General features: G+C 41.6%; 3 protein-coding genes across 13 annotated transcripts in view; 2 read left to right on the forward strand and 1 right to left on the reverse strand.

Annotated features, from left to right (window-relative positions):
* LOC139607254 (uncharacterized) lies at positions 1-3,005 on the reverse strand. Its single transcript, XM_071459977.1, has 5 exons — positions 2,870-3,005; positions 1,963-2,202; positions 1,200-1,300; positions 684-833; positions 1-573 (listed from the first exon to the last, which is right to left on the reverse strand). Exons 2-5 carry the CDS (start codon positions 2,039-2,041, stop codon positions 118-120), a joined length of 786 nt encoding a protein of 261 aa, XP_071316078.1. The 5' UTR covers positions 2,042-2,202; positions 2,870-3,005; the 3' UTR covers positions 1-117.
* LOC139607103 (uncharacterized) overlaps positions 1-15,952 on the forward strand; it is a 43,240-nt gene that overhangs the window by 21,563 nt on the left and 5,725 nt on the right. For 6 of the 11 annotated variants that reach the window (XM_071459730.1, XM_071459732.1, XM_071459733.1 and 3 more), the window contains exons 1-11: positions 9,662-9,897; positions 9,990-10,098; positions 10,184-10,302; positions 10,622-10,692; positions 10,780-10,905; positions 11,200-11,295; positions 11,408-11,539; positions 11,631-11,759; positions 11,847-11,884; positions 11,960-12,009; positions 12,114-12,269. In XM_071459730.1, the coding sequence (XP_071315831.1) occupies positions 9,837-9,897; positions 9,990-10,098; positions 10,184-10,302; positions 10,622-10,692; positions 10,780-10,905; positions 11,200-11,295; positions 11,408-11,539; positions 11,631-11,759; positions 11,847-11,884; positions 11,960-12,009; positions 12,114-12,269 (1,087 nt within the window). In that variant the 5' untranslated portion in view covers positions 9,662-9,836. Of the gene's footprint in view, positions 1-9,661; positions 9,898-9,989; positions 10,099-10,183; positions 10,303-10,621; positions 10,693-10,779; positions 10,906-11,199; positions 11,296-11,407; positions 11,540-11,630; positions 11,760-11,846; positions 11,885-11,959; positions 12,010-12,113; positions 15,679-15,952 lie in introns of those variants that run through there. The other 5 variants (XM_071459728.1, XM_071459724.1, XM_071459725.1 and 2 more) reach the window with 5 other exon arrangements.
* Positions 2,852-3,684, forward strand: LOC139607255 (ubiquitin-like protein NEDD8). The gene is made up of 2 exons (XM_071459978.1): positions 2,852-3,038; positions 3,447-3,684. The coding sequence occupies exons 1-2, from the start codon at positions 2,909-2,911 to the stop codon at positions 3,575-3,577; spliced, it is 261 nt and encodes an 86-aa protein (XP_071316079.1). The 5' UTR covers positions 2,852-2,908; the 3' UTR covers positions 3,578-3,684.

The raw sequence follows: 15,952 nt of genomic DNA on the forward strand, positions 1-15,952 counted from the left end.
TATGTTTGCATGCTAATTTTAATTTACAGAATAATGTAAAATACAGCAATGGTGCATTTGTGTTACTTCAGAAAAGACACATCATAACAAACTGGAGCACTCAGAGTGCTGTTCACTTTATTCCTTCTTCCACACAGGTATAGCGGTCTGCCTGGGGGCAACACCACTGGAGCATCGTTCGAAATGTCTACTTGTTTGCAAACACTCTTTTGTCAGCTTGAGGCACACAAAACAAAACTCCACCTTACATCGAGAACATACAATGTTTTTACACTTTGTGCTGTCGTGCTCCACCAGTGTGCCACAGGTGGGACAGGCACGGACAGAAGGACACCCAGTGACCTCTTTCACGGACTGAAAGACGATATCTGGGCAGGTTTTCAGCATTTTTACTGCTTCGTCGCAGCAGCCATAATTTTGACAGTGGTCTGAACGTGGAGCTGGACCCTTCCACTTCCTCAGACACTGCCAGCAGAATTCATAGGTCTGTTTTTTCTTAGCTGTGCACACGGTGCAGCGGACGCTCAGATTAGAGTCATTCTGTCTCACCACAGAAGATTTGCATCCAGGACACTGTGATGTGGAAGGTGATAAAAGAAGAGGTATTTTTTTTTATTTAATTTCACCGTTTTAGGACAAACATAGTTCCAAGAATAGCTAGTAAATATCAATAAGACACTTACAACTTTAAAGTTATCCTTGGTAAGATTGGAAGCCAAGGTTTTTTCAAAGTATTCCATTTCTCCAGGTGTCAGAAGAGCCATTTTCCGAACCTCTGTGTAAGGCCACTCAGCACCACAACCACTCTGGCCACATGTAAATCTGCTCTCACCCTTTATTGAAATATGGAAAAGTAAATTATTCATTAGTATCACTGGTTGGAAAACCAGCAACCAATTACCCCCTGTTTGTTTCTGAATGTACAAACACCTGCGACAAAGTCCACACACAGCCTTGTTTTTAAGTGTTAAAAGACTATCAATGTCTCTCTGTTTTCAGAGTCAACTCCTTTATCATCTACTACATGTTGGATGTTCAGTAAAACAGTAGGCTGTACTGAGCCATATTGTAACCTCCAGGCCCAGTGCACATGGCATGTTTCTGATTTACCACCCACTGTATGAGTTTATTTTTGTGACCTTCACGTCAAACACATGCTTTAAAAATGAAGGTCATAGCGTTCAGCACTAACATCCTACCTGGTCCAGTAACCTGCGGCACCAGTTGGTCAGAGACGTCGGAGTGACAGCGTGACCGCAGGACATCAGAGCTCTGCGGGACGTGAAACCTTCACACAGGACTGAGGAAAACACAGAGAAACTGTGTGAATGACATGAAATGCTAATATGTTTTTCCTACTGTAAAAAAAAAAAAAAAAAAAGTACACACTGTAATCCACATATAGCTTAACTTGGCCCACCCACTTGTACAACTGGCCCATCCTAAGTGACCTGGAGAACATATACAGCACTTGCTTGACTTTTATTTTTAGTTATAATATTAATCATTTGATTATTGAAATTAAAAATAAAAACTTAAAAACAATTCCCTGCCTAAGAAGTAAAAGATGTATGAGAACTCTGCACCAATCACAACAGGCCATTTTACACCGGCCTACAACAATAATAGTGAGGAATTATTTTTCTCTCTTTAATTCCTTGCAGCCTGTTTGTTGTTTTTGTGCTCTGGAGTGTTATTAGTGTGTTAGTTCTGTACTGCATGTGTCTATATGAGAATTATGAATAAAGGCTTTGGTTTTTTGGCAAGTGTCTAGTTTCATGATCGCAGATGTTTTTCTACTGAGAGAAGAAGAACCTAGAGAACAGTAGCTACAGGAAAGAGGGGAGGTAGAGCTGAAAACTGTGGAGACAAGCTCATGAACTCAAACCCCTCACGCCCTCAGGTGAAATCCCGGCGCCTCACTTAGAAATTTGGACTGAAAACCATAACTCGGGTACTCACAGTCAAGCTCATCCTCTCTGTCCACAAACGTAAGGGTCGAGTCTAGAGGGTCGTAACGCTTCTCCCGCTCAGCTGCCATGTCTGAGACGGTCTTGCTGTCTGGAGTTCCCCCTGCCAGACAACTGCAGAGCTGCACCGGGGTCCAGCCCAAAGCTGGCACACGCTTTTGGTTTCATTTACGAAGTGTCAACCGTCAACAAACCGTCTCGGGTCTGGTTGTCTCTGGAAATCCCCAATAGCCTTGGAGAAATGAGTCAATTTATTATTTCATGGGAGAGTTTTACAATCGCCTACTTTATTGTTTTAACTGTAACTTTATTCCACTTCATGCCATCAGCATCTGTCATAATCTATGTCTTCTATGTCTATGTATCTATGTGTGAAACAGGTTTTTCACATGCTGTGGACATGATCTAGAACATAAAATGATCATATCTCTGACCCCGACATTATCTGTGGCTCTGATGCCACCACATTACATCTTTGTACTGAGGAGCAGGTGTTATTAATATGACCGCGTTTATAATGTATGTATGTATAACATATGTTATATGTATAACGCACACACACACACACACACTCACAAATATATAGGCTTTACTTTTTTTTTCATTATATGCGGCTTCTACAGCATCACTCAGGTGCAGCCTATGGGGTTTAGTTAGGAAATGACTGCCTACGCCTATTTCTTCTAGTTTTGTCTAATTTAATAAAGAGTTTTATCAACGTACCGTGAAATAAAGTGCTTTCACTTGACATTTTTAAACTTTAATAATAAAGAGAATAACGCAGCCTATCTTTCTCTTTCGTTTGAAGAATGCATCGCATTTTTAAAAACGGAAGAGACAGGCCTCATGACGTCGGATCCCCTTCATAGACAAGAAACAGAAACTCGAGCTGTCATTACCCCGAGGACGGTGAAACTGGAAGGGACGCGGTAAACAACATGGTCCGGCAGGTCCAGGTGCGCGGGATAGCGGGGGAGCTGTTCACCGTCGACGTCTGCGACACCGATGAGCAGATGCGGAAAACCACCGTGAAGCAGCTGAGGGAGAAAATAGCGGAGAAGATCCCAGGTAAGAAGGAAAAGATCCAATGAGCAGCTAGAGTGCCATGTGCCAGTATGTGGGCTGCACTTTGGTGTTTTATAGGTTAATATACTAATTTCATATGTTTGGAAATAGGCTATATATTTTTTTTCTCCTTGAAATGTGAGTGGCTTTGAGTTATTTCATCGCTCACTGATTTTCACTCTGTCATCCTGTTAAGCTGCACTCAAGCCCTGCACCTGAGTGAGAGAGTAGCAACAACAGGTCTTTAGGCAGATCAGAACATGCTTCATTTAATGAAATGTTCATTTACATTTGAAATGGTGTGAATGGTGTCCTTGGGTTTTTATTTTGGAGGAGTGCTCATCTTTCACAAATGTGTATTCTGATTCTCTCTGTCTGTGCATTTCTTTTCTCTACTGTGTGTGTGTGCAGGGCATGACCTGAGGATGGCCTTCGGGAACGAGAGGCTGAATGATGATCTTGCCCCGCTGTCTCAATACGGAATCCAGCACAAATCAGTTATCTACGTGATCGTGATACTTCCTGGTGGACTGGCAGCGTGACACTTAGGGACCATAATCATCATCTCCTTGTTCTTCTACGCCCCTTTTTTTTTTGCAATTTTCACATGCAAGATGTTTAAAAAATAAACAGTTGTCAGAAAAATAAATCTACGTTTCTCTGACTCTTCGTCTCTATATAAAGCAGTAAGTGCAGACTTCAATGGACCCTGAATAAACCAAAACTTTCCTATAGGTGTGGCAGTGGGGGTGATATTCTAGGCAAATTGAAGGAATCACAATGCATCCAGATAAGAGTCGTGCCTTGTATGACAGTTGATCATCAAAGACAATGTTTCGAAGACTGTTCCGAAGCTAGTGTATTATTTATTATCTCCTGCCAATAGCCAACATACCATGCCTTGAAAAACCAAGGAGCGACGTGTTGCTAGAACTTCAGACCACTGTTCATGACCAAAGACTTCAGAGAGGCTGTGGAAGGGTTTGTTACCAAACTTTAATGGCATACAATTGTGACGGTTCAGTTTATGATTTGAACCCCTAAGCAGAAATAGAATCATAAGTGGCACTGGTATAATAAAAGATTTATTGTAAATCTCAGCAGCGGATGTTAAGAGAATTATCTTGGGGAGGGGGGAGCCAGGGGTTAGGGTTTCCAGGGAAAAGGTGGTAGGATTCAGCTGGAGAATGCAGGTGAGTGGCGTCGTAGGGACTAGGTGATCCGAGCAGGGACAGGCGGCAGCACTGGAGCTGGAAAATTCTGGAGCAGTTAAAGCACTTTGGTCGATCACTGGAGACGAGGGGCCTTGAGTGTTACCACACTGCAAGTGGAACAACCTGGGGATGAGTGAGTGTGAAGCCGGTGTGTTTCAGCCGGTCTTGACTGTGAGAGGAGACGCAGGGGAAAGAAGGACACAGGAAAACAAAAAAACACTGAGCCCAGCACGGCTCTAACATTTGTCTTTGTTGTTTATTCATATTCAGCTGTGTGTGTTTATTTTGTATAGGCTCCCTTCTGCAAATCGTGAGCATATTGATCATCATCTTAAGGCCTTGTTTGGTGAATTAAAGAGACAAATAGCTGCATTATCTAGTGTAAGAAAACAGGTTACACATTTAAGAGAAGTTTTGTGAAAGTGCTGAGAGGTGGACATTACACTGCTGCAATCAAGTCCCAGGATGATGAGAGATGGTATAACTTCAATGATAGCATTGTCAGACCGGTAAGACCAATCAGCTTTTCTATTTTTTCCTTTTTTTTGTGTGTGTCCTGTCCCGGTACCATAAGCAAGCAGTATGAGTGGTTTGGATGCCTTGTGTTGTTGGGGCAGATTTATTCTGCGATGGAGCAGTGTGGGACAGTTGTCTTGCCACATATTTTAACTATATTAAGACAACTGGACCACATCAGGAATGAGAGTGGACAGGAAGAGGAAAACAGAGAATGTGGGGGAAAAGAAAAAAGGGGGTAGAGAAAGACACAGAAAAACAACAACAACAACAACAACAACAACAACAACAACAACAACAGCAAAACAACCCCAGTGACATTAACAATAACTAACCACATCCACATTTATAGTTGCTCTATAGTCATTAATCATTAGACGCTCCGTATGTGTGTGTGTGTGTGTGTGTGAGGGGAGGGGTAGGTGTGTGTGTATGTATGTGTGTGCGTTCATGTGTGTATGCATGTGTAAGTGTGTACTGAATTGTCATTTGATGTAGTGGGTAGTTGATGTGGGGGCTGCAGTAACATCACCCCCCCAGACCAAAGGCACAAGCAGCCAGAAACCAGGCCACCAAGGCCCCCAGCTGCCCCCACGACAGCCACGTGCCCAACCCAGAGGAGAGCCCGCGAGGGAGTACAGAGGCAACTGCCCCCAGTGCAAGGAGGCCTGTAGAGGGACAGCAGGCAGGAAGCCCCCCAGCCAGCCCGCGACCACCAACCCCAGCACAAGTCGGGCCCAGGGCCAAATGGCCCCAGCAACCAAAGGCCTGCCCACACACTGGAGAGGCCCCAGCCCGTCACAGCGGCCCAGCATGCCGGTCCCAGTGACCCTGCAGGACAAAAGGGGGAAGGAAGGCAGATGGAGCCCCCCCCCCCCCGCCAGGAAACAGAGCAGGGAGAGAATAGCAGGCCCCCCTGCCCAGCCCCAAACCCAATCCCCCAAATTCGCCAGTAGGGCCCAGAGCATCCCAGAATTGCCTGGATTACCCGTCGGGGTCCTAAACCATCGCAGCACGGCCTAGGCCCCCACCTGGCCCGCCACCCATGAGAGGAGGCTGCCCACCCCTGCAATGGATCTTCTCCCCCCACACGGCAGGCTCCTCGCACAGTCCACACGGGAAAATTGTGGGAGCTGCCGGGGCGTGGGTACTCCACCGCTGGTAGACGGCAGAGTCTCACCTGCCCCATCCCGCCCCCCAAGGCCCTAGTGTCGTGTGATATCAAATGTGCAATTAAAATTGAGGAGCAGCACGACAACAGTAGCAGGGCCGGTGGGCAGTCCTGCCCCATCCCCGCACCACCCCTCAGAGCCCTAGTGTCATGGAATGTGGTATGTGGTACAGGGGAGCAACAAGGGCAGGCAAGGCATGCCCTCCTCCACAGGGGCCAAATCCTTGACTGGCCCCCATTTGGTCCCCATCCTTGCCCCCGCCTGGCCGGCAGGATGCCGAACCGGGGTGCCCAGAGATGCCTCCAGGCAGCCCGGGCGGTAGGACCACCACCCCCGAAGGCGCAGGCTGGAGGGGAATAGGGAGCAACAGCCAGGAACAACAAACAGAAAACACCCTCCCAACCACAGGGAGTAACACACAGACACTACCTTGTGTATACACTCAACAAACCCACTGGCCAATAACAATAATATTAGCGTTGTCACCACTCGTTCACTCGCACACATAGCCTCACGCTGCTGTCTGACCCACTGGCCCTGACTAGGCCTCCTCAATGCTCCCTATACACTCCAGCTCTGACTGCCAAACCAGGTACAGCTGTGCTGGGGAGGGGCCAAGGACACAACACACACATACACACACATACACAAACACCACTAAATCAGTAACCAGTTTAAAACATCTGTAGATAAAAAGGGAGAAGAGAAAAGGTATCGGAAGAGAGATGATGAACCTGAACAAAGGAGAGGAATGTCAAAGTCAAAGACATGGTGGGAAGGGTGTGGCAGATCAGGACAATGGATGATTAGTTGTTAGTCAAAACAGACTTTACCAAGATCTTGGTGTGGAGGGACAGATCATCGAGCAGAAAAAGACAAAGATGACACCAGAAGCAGCAGCAGAAACCTTAGGAGACAGTTTCATTAGGTTGGCAAGGAATAATTTTAAAAAATGTAAAAAAATGTGATCCAAAGGCAGATGATATGGAAACTTTGTCAAATGTTGAAAAAATGGCAAAAGTGTCTGACAATCAAGTATATGGTGAAAGTGAAAAATGCAGCAAGAATAAAAAGAGGGTTATTGGGATATTGTGCAAGCAGAAAGCAAAATTCAGAGTTGCATGTTTGCACATAAAGTTTATTCATAGTATATGCTGTTGAGTGATGCTGTCACCAAGGACATACACACACAGAAAAAAATGTTTTCATTACATCTTTCCAAGTGTAGTAAAATTATGTTTTCTATCCCCTAGCTGCATATTTAGGGTCCTGACATTAAATTCCAGATAACTCTTAATATTAACATTCATGTGCTTCAGTAATTACATGGGTTTACTTTCATAAATAAGGAACAACAGAAAAAATGTTTGTTTGTTTTTTTTGTTGACTGTGTTATTATAATAGATAAACACAAAATCCTTCTCGCGGGAACAATTTATAATAGTGTGAGTAATTTACCCTTCATAGCTCATGTGTGCAAACTGTTCCTGACTGCATTTCAGAAAAAACATTGATGCATCATATCACCAGGCGTGGCATCAAGTGAAAAAGAAAGTAGGTATTCTGACATTTATTTTACAACTGGTGTATTCTGACCTGAAACACAATCATGTAGACTTTGAAAGGACACTTTGTACCCTGTCTCATCTTACCAGGAAACACATCAAGACATAACTTTGCCACTGACTTAGACACATGGTCGAGAATTTCTGGGAACTTTCTCATCAGCCTATGCCACAGTTCTGCCACAGAGATGTGATGATCACTTTCAAGCAATGCCACACATTTACAGGAATTCATATGACTGCAGTTGGGTGTGGTTGTCGCCACTGAACTGTTTCTGTTTTAATTTCATGCTTCTGAAGGTAGATTTCACTTAGATTTCAAGTGTTTTAGTGCATGGACTGTTTTTATTGCAAAATCCATTCAGTGTTTTAATATTCAATTGTTCTACAAATTAAAAAATAAAAATCCCTACTTGTCAGTGATCTGATAACTGCTCATCATGTTGATCTATTCTGTCTGATTGAAACCTGGTTGCAGCAGTAAGAATATGTTACTCTGAATCAACCCTCTACTCATATTAATTTTCTTGTCCCTCAAAGCATGGGCTGAGGAGGAGTGGTGGCAGCGCTTTTTCACTCCACTTTATTAATTAACCTGAAACCTAAACCATAACTCATTTGAAAGCCTCATTTTTAGTCTTTCACACTCAAGCTGGAAAACACAAAACCCAGTCCTACTGTATATCGTCCACCTGCCCCTTGCTCTGAGCTCTTGTCTGAGTTCTCAGACTTTTTATCTGAGTTAGTTCTCAGCACAGATACAGTCATAGTGGGTGATTTTAACATTCATGTGGATGCCTCAGTCATGCCTCGTATTCCTTTAGCCCTCAGTAGTAATGACCTTAAGAGGTTCTTTAGAAATAAAATTGTCTATTTTCCATTACCATCTCCTCTCGACAGCTGAGTCAGATGTACTGTCTTATTCAGTAGCCTCAGAGTTGCAAACAGTTGCAGTTGCAGTTGTAAACTTCAACAGTTTTTTCATCGAAACCATCAATTTATCTTATAAACCCTGTTCCAACAAGACTGTTCAAAGATGTTATTGACCTCTATGTTAAGCCTGATCAACTTATCTTTATTAACAGGTTATGTTCCAGTACATAACGTTACAGTAATTAAACCTCTACTTATAAAAGTCTACTCTTGATCCAGATGTTTCAGCCAATTATAGACCTATATCCAACCTCCCCTTTATTTCTAAAATCTTTGAAAAGGTAGCTGAAAACCAGTTATGTGATTATTTGCACAGGAATGGTTTGTTTGAAGATTTTCAGTCAGGTTTAGAGTCCATCATAGCACAGAAACAGTTGTAGTTAAGGTTACCATTGATTTCTATAACCTCAGACAACGGACATGTCTCTGTAGTTGTCCTACTATATCTTAGTGCTGCATTTGGCACATTGATCATAAGATTCTATTACAGAGACTAGAACATGTCGTTGGCATTAAAAAGTTATAGTTTCCTATTAACCTAACAGAACACGCTCTCTAAATGCAGGTCTACTTGTGGTTCCTTCAGTGTCTAAGAATAGAATGGGGGGCAGAGTCTACAGCTATCAGGATGTGAAACCAGCTCCCAGTATCCGGTCGGCAGGCAGACACCTTCTCTAACCGACTTAAAACCGTCCTCTTTGATGAAGCTTATAGTTAGGCCTGGCTCAGGTTCTGTTGGCGGTTTCGAATGAATATAATGATATGGATGAATTGAATTGAAAAACAAATTTTGTCTCTAAATCTTCATCTTTGCTTAAACACGATTTTGAATCACATTAAAGTTGAAAATTCAATACATCAAAAATATGCTGCAGGCATTTAAATAATTAATACATATAAAAAATAATACCAACCTATACAACCCTCAAATTGGCAGTTTTCACCCATAAACTAAATCTGCTGCTGCAAAAGCTGAATTCATCCTGAAATATGTTTAAATTTCTGCTATAACTCCTAATTTCTTTTGCAGAACTTCAACAGAGATGAAGCTTTTTTGTAGCTTGGGATTTATTTTGTAACCACTGTAGATCTGTATATTTGTGTAGATATTTCTTTGGATCGATTACCTATATCCCTCTTCATGCTTTATACATAATTCACATTATTTAGTTTCCGTTTCTGTTCATTGCAAAAGAAAAACTGACAATATTTCCGACTCTGCAGGCAACATGACAACAAGTGAAAGTGAAAGCATTCCGACGGTGATGTTGAACAGGAGTCAGAGACAAGTGGGATTCGTGCAACTGAAGGTCCACTCGCTTTATACTCTGAGATCCTTTCTGCAAACCCTTTGCAACTGACAGCACACATGAAGAAGAAGTGGTCTGACATCGTCATGAGATGAGACGATTCGTGAATGACGTGGAAATGGGTCCACGGGTTTCTTCCTTTTCGCCTCATGGTAAGATGCGCTCCAGTAGATTAATTTACATCTGTAATCATGTTGCAATGGAGACACTTTGACGCTTTATATTATTAAAACTCTCCTCCCAGCAGCTGCTATTAAGCACCATGGCTTGTACAACCAAGGAGCAACGTGTTACTTGAACAGTGTGCTGCAGGTGCTGTTCATGACCAAAGACTTCAGAGAGGCTGTGGAAAGGTTTGTTACAAAACGCTCACATTCACACATTTTAGGCAGCAGTGGTCATTGGTGTCACTGACCACTATGTTTGTATCTCCTATAGGAACCCCTGTGAAAAAGGAGATGACTACATTGACCATCAGCTGAAAACCTTGTTTCATGTTTTGAAAGATAACACAGCAGAAACCCGTAATATCACAAGGAAGCTGGGCATCCACAGAGGTAAAGTCGTGGAAACCTAGAACAACATGAAGCCTTTAATAGATGTGTGTTAGAGGACCAGACCTGCTTTTTGGAGATTTTGCTCAGAGAAGTATCTGAAAAAACTTCTTGTGATTGAGATCTGTGTCATGGGCTTAAAAGAGTTGTTAACATATAGTCATATAAAACCCACAGATAGAGGGTGTCTGAGAAACTCCCAAAATCCAGTGTTAATGTCTTTATTTATTCTTTGAACTAATAATTGATAAGTTGACCAAATATAAAAATGGTCATGTTGTTAGAAATACACATTGATTTCTGCTTCCTCCTCCACCCACAGTGTATGAACAGCGTGATGCTGCAGAGCACTTTGATCAGATTTTATCTCTGACCAGTCCTGAGGCGTCAAAGGTAAAGACATCATTAATATCGAGGGAATGTGTAAGTTACTTGCACAATAACATGTTTTCACCAGTCTTTGTGGTTCAATGTTTTCAGATATTCTCTGGACTGTTGACACACCAGAGCGAATGTTCTGGATGTCATATCCTCACTGAGACAGATGGACAATTTTGGCATCTTCCTCTTGCATTGGTGGATCCCTGCAGTAAATGCTATAGTGTGGTAAGGATCTGACAACCTCCAAAACTACACAGCACTTTTCTTTTGCCAGAAGACAATTACTAGACTAAATGTGCCATTTTGCAGATTTAACTTTCAGCTTTCTACCAAATCTCATCAGCTGACTGGAAATGTATTCACAAAAATGAGAAAATACTGCAGGTGTTGATTGGCACCTATTGAATGTGTTAGTACAGCTAGTTAAATGTTTTACTGGTTATCCAAAAATATTTCATCAATTCAAACACATACTACAGCTCTAATGTCAGAGGCAAGTGACACAGATGCATTTTTCAGGTTGATGGTATTAAGGAGTTTTTCAAGGTTTCCTTCATCACTGGAGAAAACCAACTGTTCTGTGACCACTGTGATGCCAAAGCTGATGCCACTGTTGTGAGTGAACATGTTTCTGATTTGTGCACATTAAGCTTTAAGAGTCTATTATGTTGTTAGTGAATTATAACAACTGATAACAACATGTTGGGGGCCCATGTGTTTCATTCAGAAATGTGTAGTAAAGCATCATCCAGAGGTTTTGATGCTGCTGCTGAAGAGGTTTGAGTTTAACTACCGTTACATGACGTATGTCAAAAACAGCTGTGTTGTGGATGTTCCCTACACCCTACAGATCCCAGAGGTATATCTACTTTATATTTCACTATTTTATCATAACATATTTCTTCTTCATTCCTGACTCTAATTCCTGCCATTGTTTCTTTGTTGATCAGAACCAGACGTATGAACTGTACGCTGTGGTGGATCATTATGGTGATCTTAGAGGTGGACATTACACTGCAACAGTAAAGTCCCAGGATGATGAGAGATGGTATAACTTCAATGATACCAGAGTCACATTGGTAAGACTGATCACTTTAACTCCAACATTATTGTAGTTAACACTTTATCTGATTATTTATTTATAATTTTTTTCTTTTCATCAACAGCTTGATTACCAGACATTCCAGGTGGATCACACAGAGAGGTAAGTTTTAATCTTTTCATCTCCACTTTATATTTTGCTAAATATGAAAATGACCTTTGTTTCTTTTCACATCAGTTCCACTAGATCCCAGAGTGTTTATCTCCTGTTTTACAGGAAAAACCAAAGTAAGAGGCAAACACAGACATTTTAACTTACATGTAGTTGAAGATTACATCAAATTGTTTGGTACTTTGCTTGAATTACTTATAATTCTACTTTCTCCAAACAGCAGATGCTCAAGACATGAGGGGGGAGTCAACCAGTGGACATTTCTCACCTGCTGCCAGTAACCACGATGACCAAAAGATAAGAGAGAGAGAGAGGAGTGGGGAGAAGAGAAAGAAGAAGAACAAGAACAAGAAAAAGCCAGAAGATGATGAAGGATGTAAACATGGAGGCAGTAACAGGTTGTATAAAGAACATGAGCAACAGAGAGAGGAGAGGAGGGATGATAAGGGACACAAGGCGCAAGAGAGAGGAGATGATGAACCAGCACAAAGAAAAGAAACATTCACGACCAAACCTTACCTCAGTGAAGGTGTAGAGGATCAGGACAAGAGAAGATTCGAGGGTGTTAGACAGAACAAACCAGAGCAGGAAATCAGTGTCACACATACAACATATAAAAATGTTGGTGAGGAGAAACAAGCCAAAGAGCAGGAAAACAAAGAAGACAAACCAATTCAAAGCAAAGAGACAAAAAGACGAGCAGAATTAGCAGAAAGGGGAAGACTGACCGAGAACCAGGGAGCTCAAAGTGCTAAAAGGACAAGACTGGAGGATTCTCAGAAAAAGAAGGAAAACTCCCAAACAAAACACCTCAACAGGGCTGCAGAGTATCAGGACAGTGAAAGATTAGACAATGTTAAAAACAACATTAATGAAGATGAGGGACATAAACAGGAAGTTGGACAAGATTATAGCCTTCAAACTGTTGGTGTGGACAAAACAGGAGATGAGGAGAAGATGGAACTAGATGTTACAGATGATGAAGAAGAAAAGACTGGAGCTGATAAAGTAACATCAGGGAAGAGACAGCAATTGACACAATCTGGCCTCTACACTGACGGGCTTCAGAATGATGGAAGTGTTGGTGAGAGTAAAAAGAACGAGCCAGAAGATGATGAAGGATGTAAACATGGAGGCAGTAACAGGTTGTATAAAGGACATGAGCAACAGAGAAAGGAGAGGAGGGATGATAAGGGACACAAGGAACAAGAGAGAGGAGATGATGAACCAGCACAAAGAAAAGAAACATTCACGACCAAACCTTATCTCAGTGAAAGTGTAGAGGATCAGGACAAGAGAAGATTCGATGGTGTTAGACAGAACAGACCAGAGCAGGAAGTCAGTGTCACACATACAACATATAAAAATGTTGGTGAGGAGAAACAAGCCAAAGAGCAGGAAAACAAAGAAGACAAACCAATTCAAAGCAAAGAGACAAAAAGACGAGCAGAATTAGCAGAAAGGGGAAGACTGACCGAGAACCAGGGAGCTCAAAGTGCTGAAAGGACAAGACTGGAGGATTCTCAGAAAAAGAAGGAAAACTCCCAAACAAAACACCTCAACAGGGCTGCAGAGTATCAGGACAGTGAAAGATTAGACAATGTTAAGAACAACATTAATGAAGATGAGGGACATAAACAGGAAGTTGGACAAGATTATAGCCTTCAAACTGTTGGTGTGGACAAAACAGGAGATGAGGAGAAGATGGAACTAGATGTTAAAGATGATGAAGAAGGAAAGACTGGAAGAAGGAAATTGACAATATATGAACTCTACACTGACGGGCTTCAGAACAATGAAAGTGTGGGTGATGGTAAAAAGAACGAGCCAGAAGATGATTGGGGAGTTAAACATGGAGGCAGTAACAGGTTGTATAAAGGATATGAGCAACAGAGAGAGGAGAGGAGGGATGATAAGGGACAGAAGGAGCAAGAGAGAGGAGATGATGAACCAGCACAAAGAAAAGAAACATTCACGACCAAACCTTACCTCAGTGAAAGTGTAGAGGATCAGGACAAGAGAAGATTCGATGGTGTTAGACAGAACAGACCAGAGCAGGAAATCAGTGTCACACATACAACATCTAAAAATGTTGGTGAGGAGAAACAAGCCAAAGAGCAGGAAAACAAAGAAGACAAACCAATTCAAAGCAGAGAAACAAAAAGACGAGCAGAATTAGCAGAAAGGGGAAGACTGACCGAGAACCAGGGAGCTCAAAGTGCTGAAAGGACAAGACTGGAGGATTCTCAGAAAAAGAAGGAAAACTCCCAAACAAAACACCTCAACAGGGCTGCAGAGTGTCAGGACAGTGAAAGATTAGACAATGTTAAAAACAACATTAATGAAGATGAGGGACAAAAACAGGAAGTTGGACAAGATTATAGCCTTCAAACTGTTGGTGTGGACAAAACAGGAGATGAGGAGAAGATGGAACTAGATGTTAAAGATGATGAAGAAGGAAAGACTGGAGCTGATAAAGTAACATCAGGGAAGAGACAGCAATTGACACAATCTGGCCTCTACACTGACGGGCTTCAGAATGATGGAAGTGTTGGTGAGAGTAAAAAGAACGAGCCAGAAGATGATGAAGGATGTAAACATGGAGGCAATAACAGGTTTTATAAAGGACATGAGCAACAGAGAGAGGAGAGGAGGGATGATAAGGGACAGAAGGAGCAAGAGAGAGGAGATGATGAACCAGCACAAAGAAAAGAAACATTCACGACCAAACCTTACCTCAGTGAAGGTGTAGAGGATCAGGACAAGAGAAGATTCGATGGTGTTAGACAGAACAGACCAGAGCAGGAAATCAGTGTCACACATACAACATCTAGGGGAAGACTGACTGAGAACCAGGGAGCTCAAAGTGCGGAAATAATAGAAACTTTACAGGAAACCTCACAACCTCACATTAGGAATCAGGTGAAGAATGAAAGGAGTCCTGACAGAAAATCTGATCCAAAAACAGATGTCGGCAATTCACAAAGAAATGGGAAAAAAAAGAAAAACTGGAAAATTCGTGGGTGTCCTCAATGTCTGAAGTCCAAAACTAAAGACTAGAGTTCAGAGATAGAATGAGACAAAGAACATTATCTGTCCACGATAACACAAATTGTCATTTTGCAAGACTGGGTTTCATTGTTGTGATACACAATATTGTATTTTTAATTGATGCTTTCTGATACTTAGCAGTATTGCCAGCAGTCTTTTAGCTATCAGGCAGTATGCATAGAACTGTAATACTGTATATTTTGCCTTTTATCTTCTTGGTTAATGTTGTTTGAGTTTTCGTTGCTCTCTTCTCTTTCTTCAGTGTGGTTCAATCTGTTAACACATCACCTTTGCTACTTTTTGGACATGTAAAATGCTTCACTTCCTTTTTACCACAGAATAATGGAAAGAGCTGCAAATAAAAACGTTTTAATGACAGTGAGTGTTGATTTAGTGCTGACTCATAGCATTAGTCTGTAATAGGAAGTAATATGATGAAACTGACTGTAATGAAAATGTAAATATAGGGAGAAATTAAGGTCTTTTGAAATCACACATTTTTCCAGATAAAAAGATGCACGAACCTATTATAATATATTTGTACAATTTTATATTAGATTGTTCAAAGATATATGAAAAGATGGCACTGAATGTCTTTTATTTGACATTTATATCCTGGATTAAATAAACTCTCAGAACAATGGTCTCTTGCTGTCAGTGTTGTTTACCTGCAAACTAGGCTACACTGCACCTGTAAACCATTACTGCCAATAAACTAATTTTGTTTATGTTTATCACTTTTACTCTTGTATCGTCATTGACTTTGTGGTCGCTTTAAAGAATTGAGAAAATATATATGAAAAAATACATTTAAATTTAAAAATGAGAAAATAAAAAGAAGCCATGGGGACATGATGCTGGTTCACGTGTCATGATGGCAGGAGAGATTGTCTTACATTTATCATTGGCTTGTTATACTGTGAAAGAGTCAGTTTTATTTGTAGAGGCCAAAATCACTAATGATAAACTGACAAAAAGGCTTTTACAATCAGACTTGTATCATGGAAA

This window comes from Trachinotus anak, unplaced genomic scaffold (assembly GCF_046630095.1).
Source record: "Trachinotus anak isolate AG129_WGS33_773 ecotype Australia unplaced genomic scaffold, CSIRO_AGI_Tana_v1 ptg000023l, whole genome shotgun sequence".
In the NCBI taxonomy this organism is placed as follows: Eukaryota; Metazoa; Chordata; class Actinopteri; order Carangiformes; family Carangidae; genus Trachinotus; species Trachinotus anak.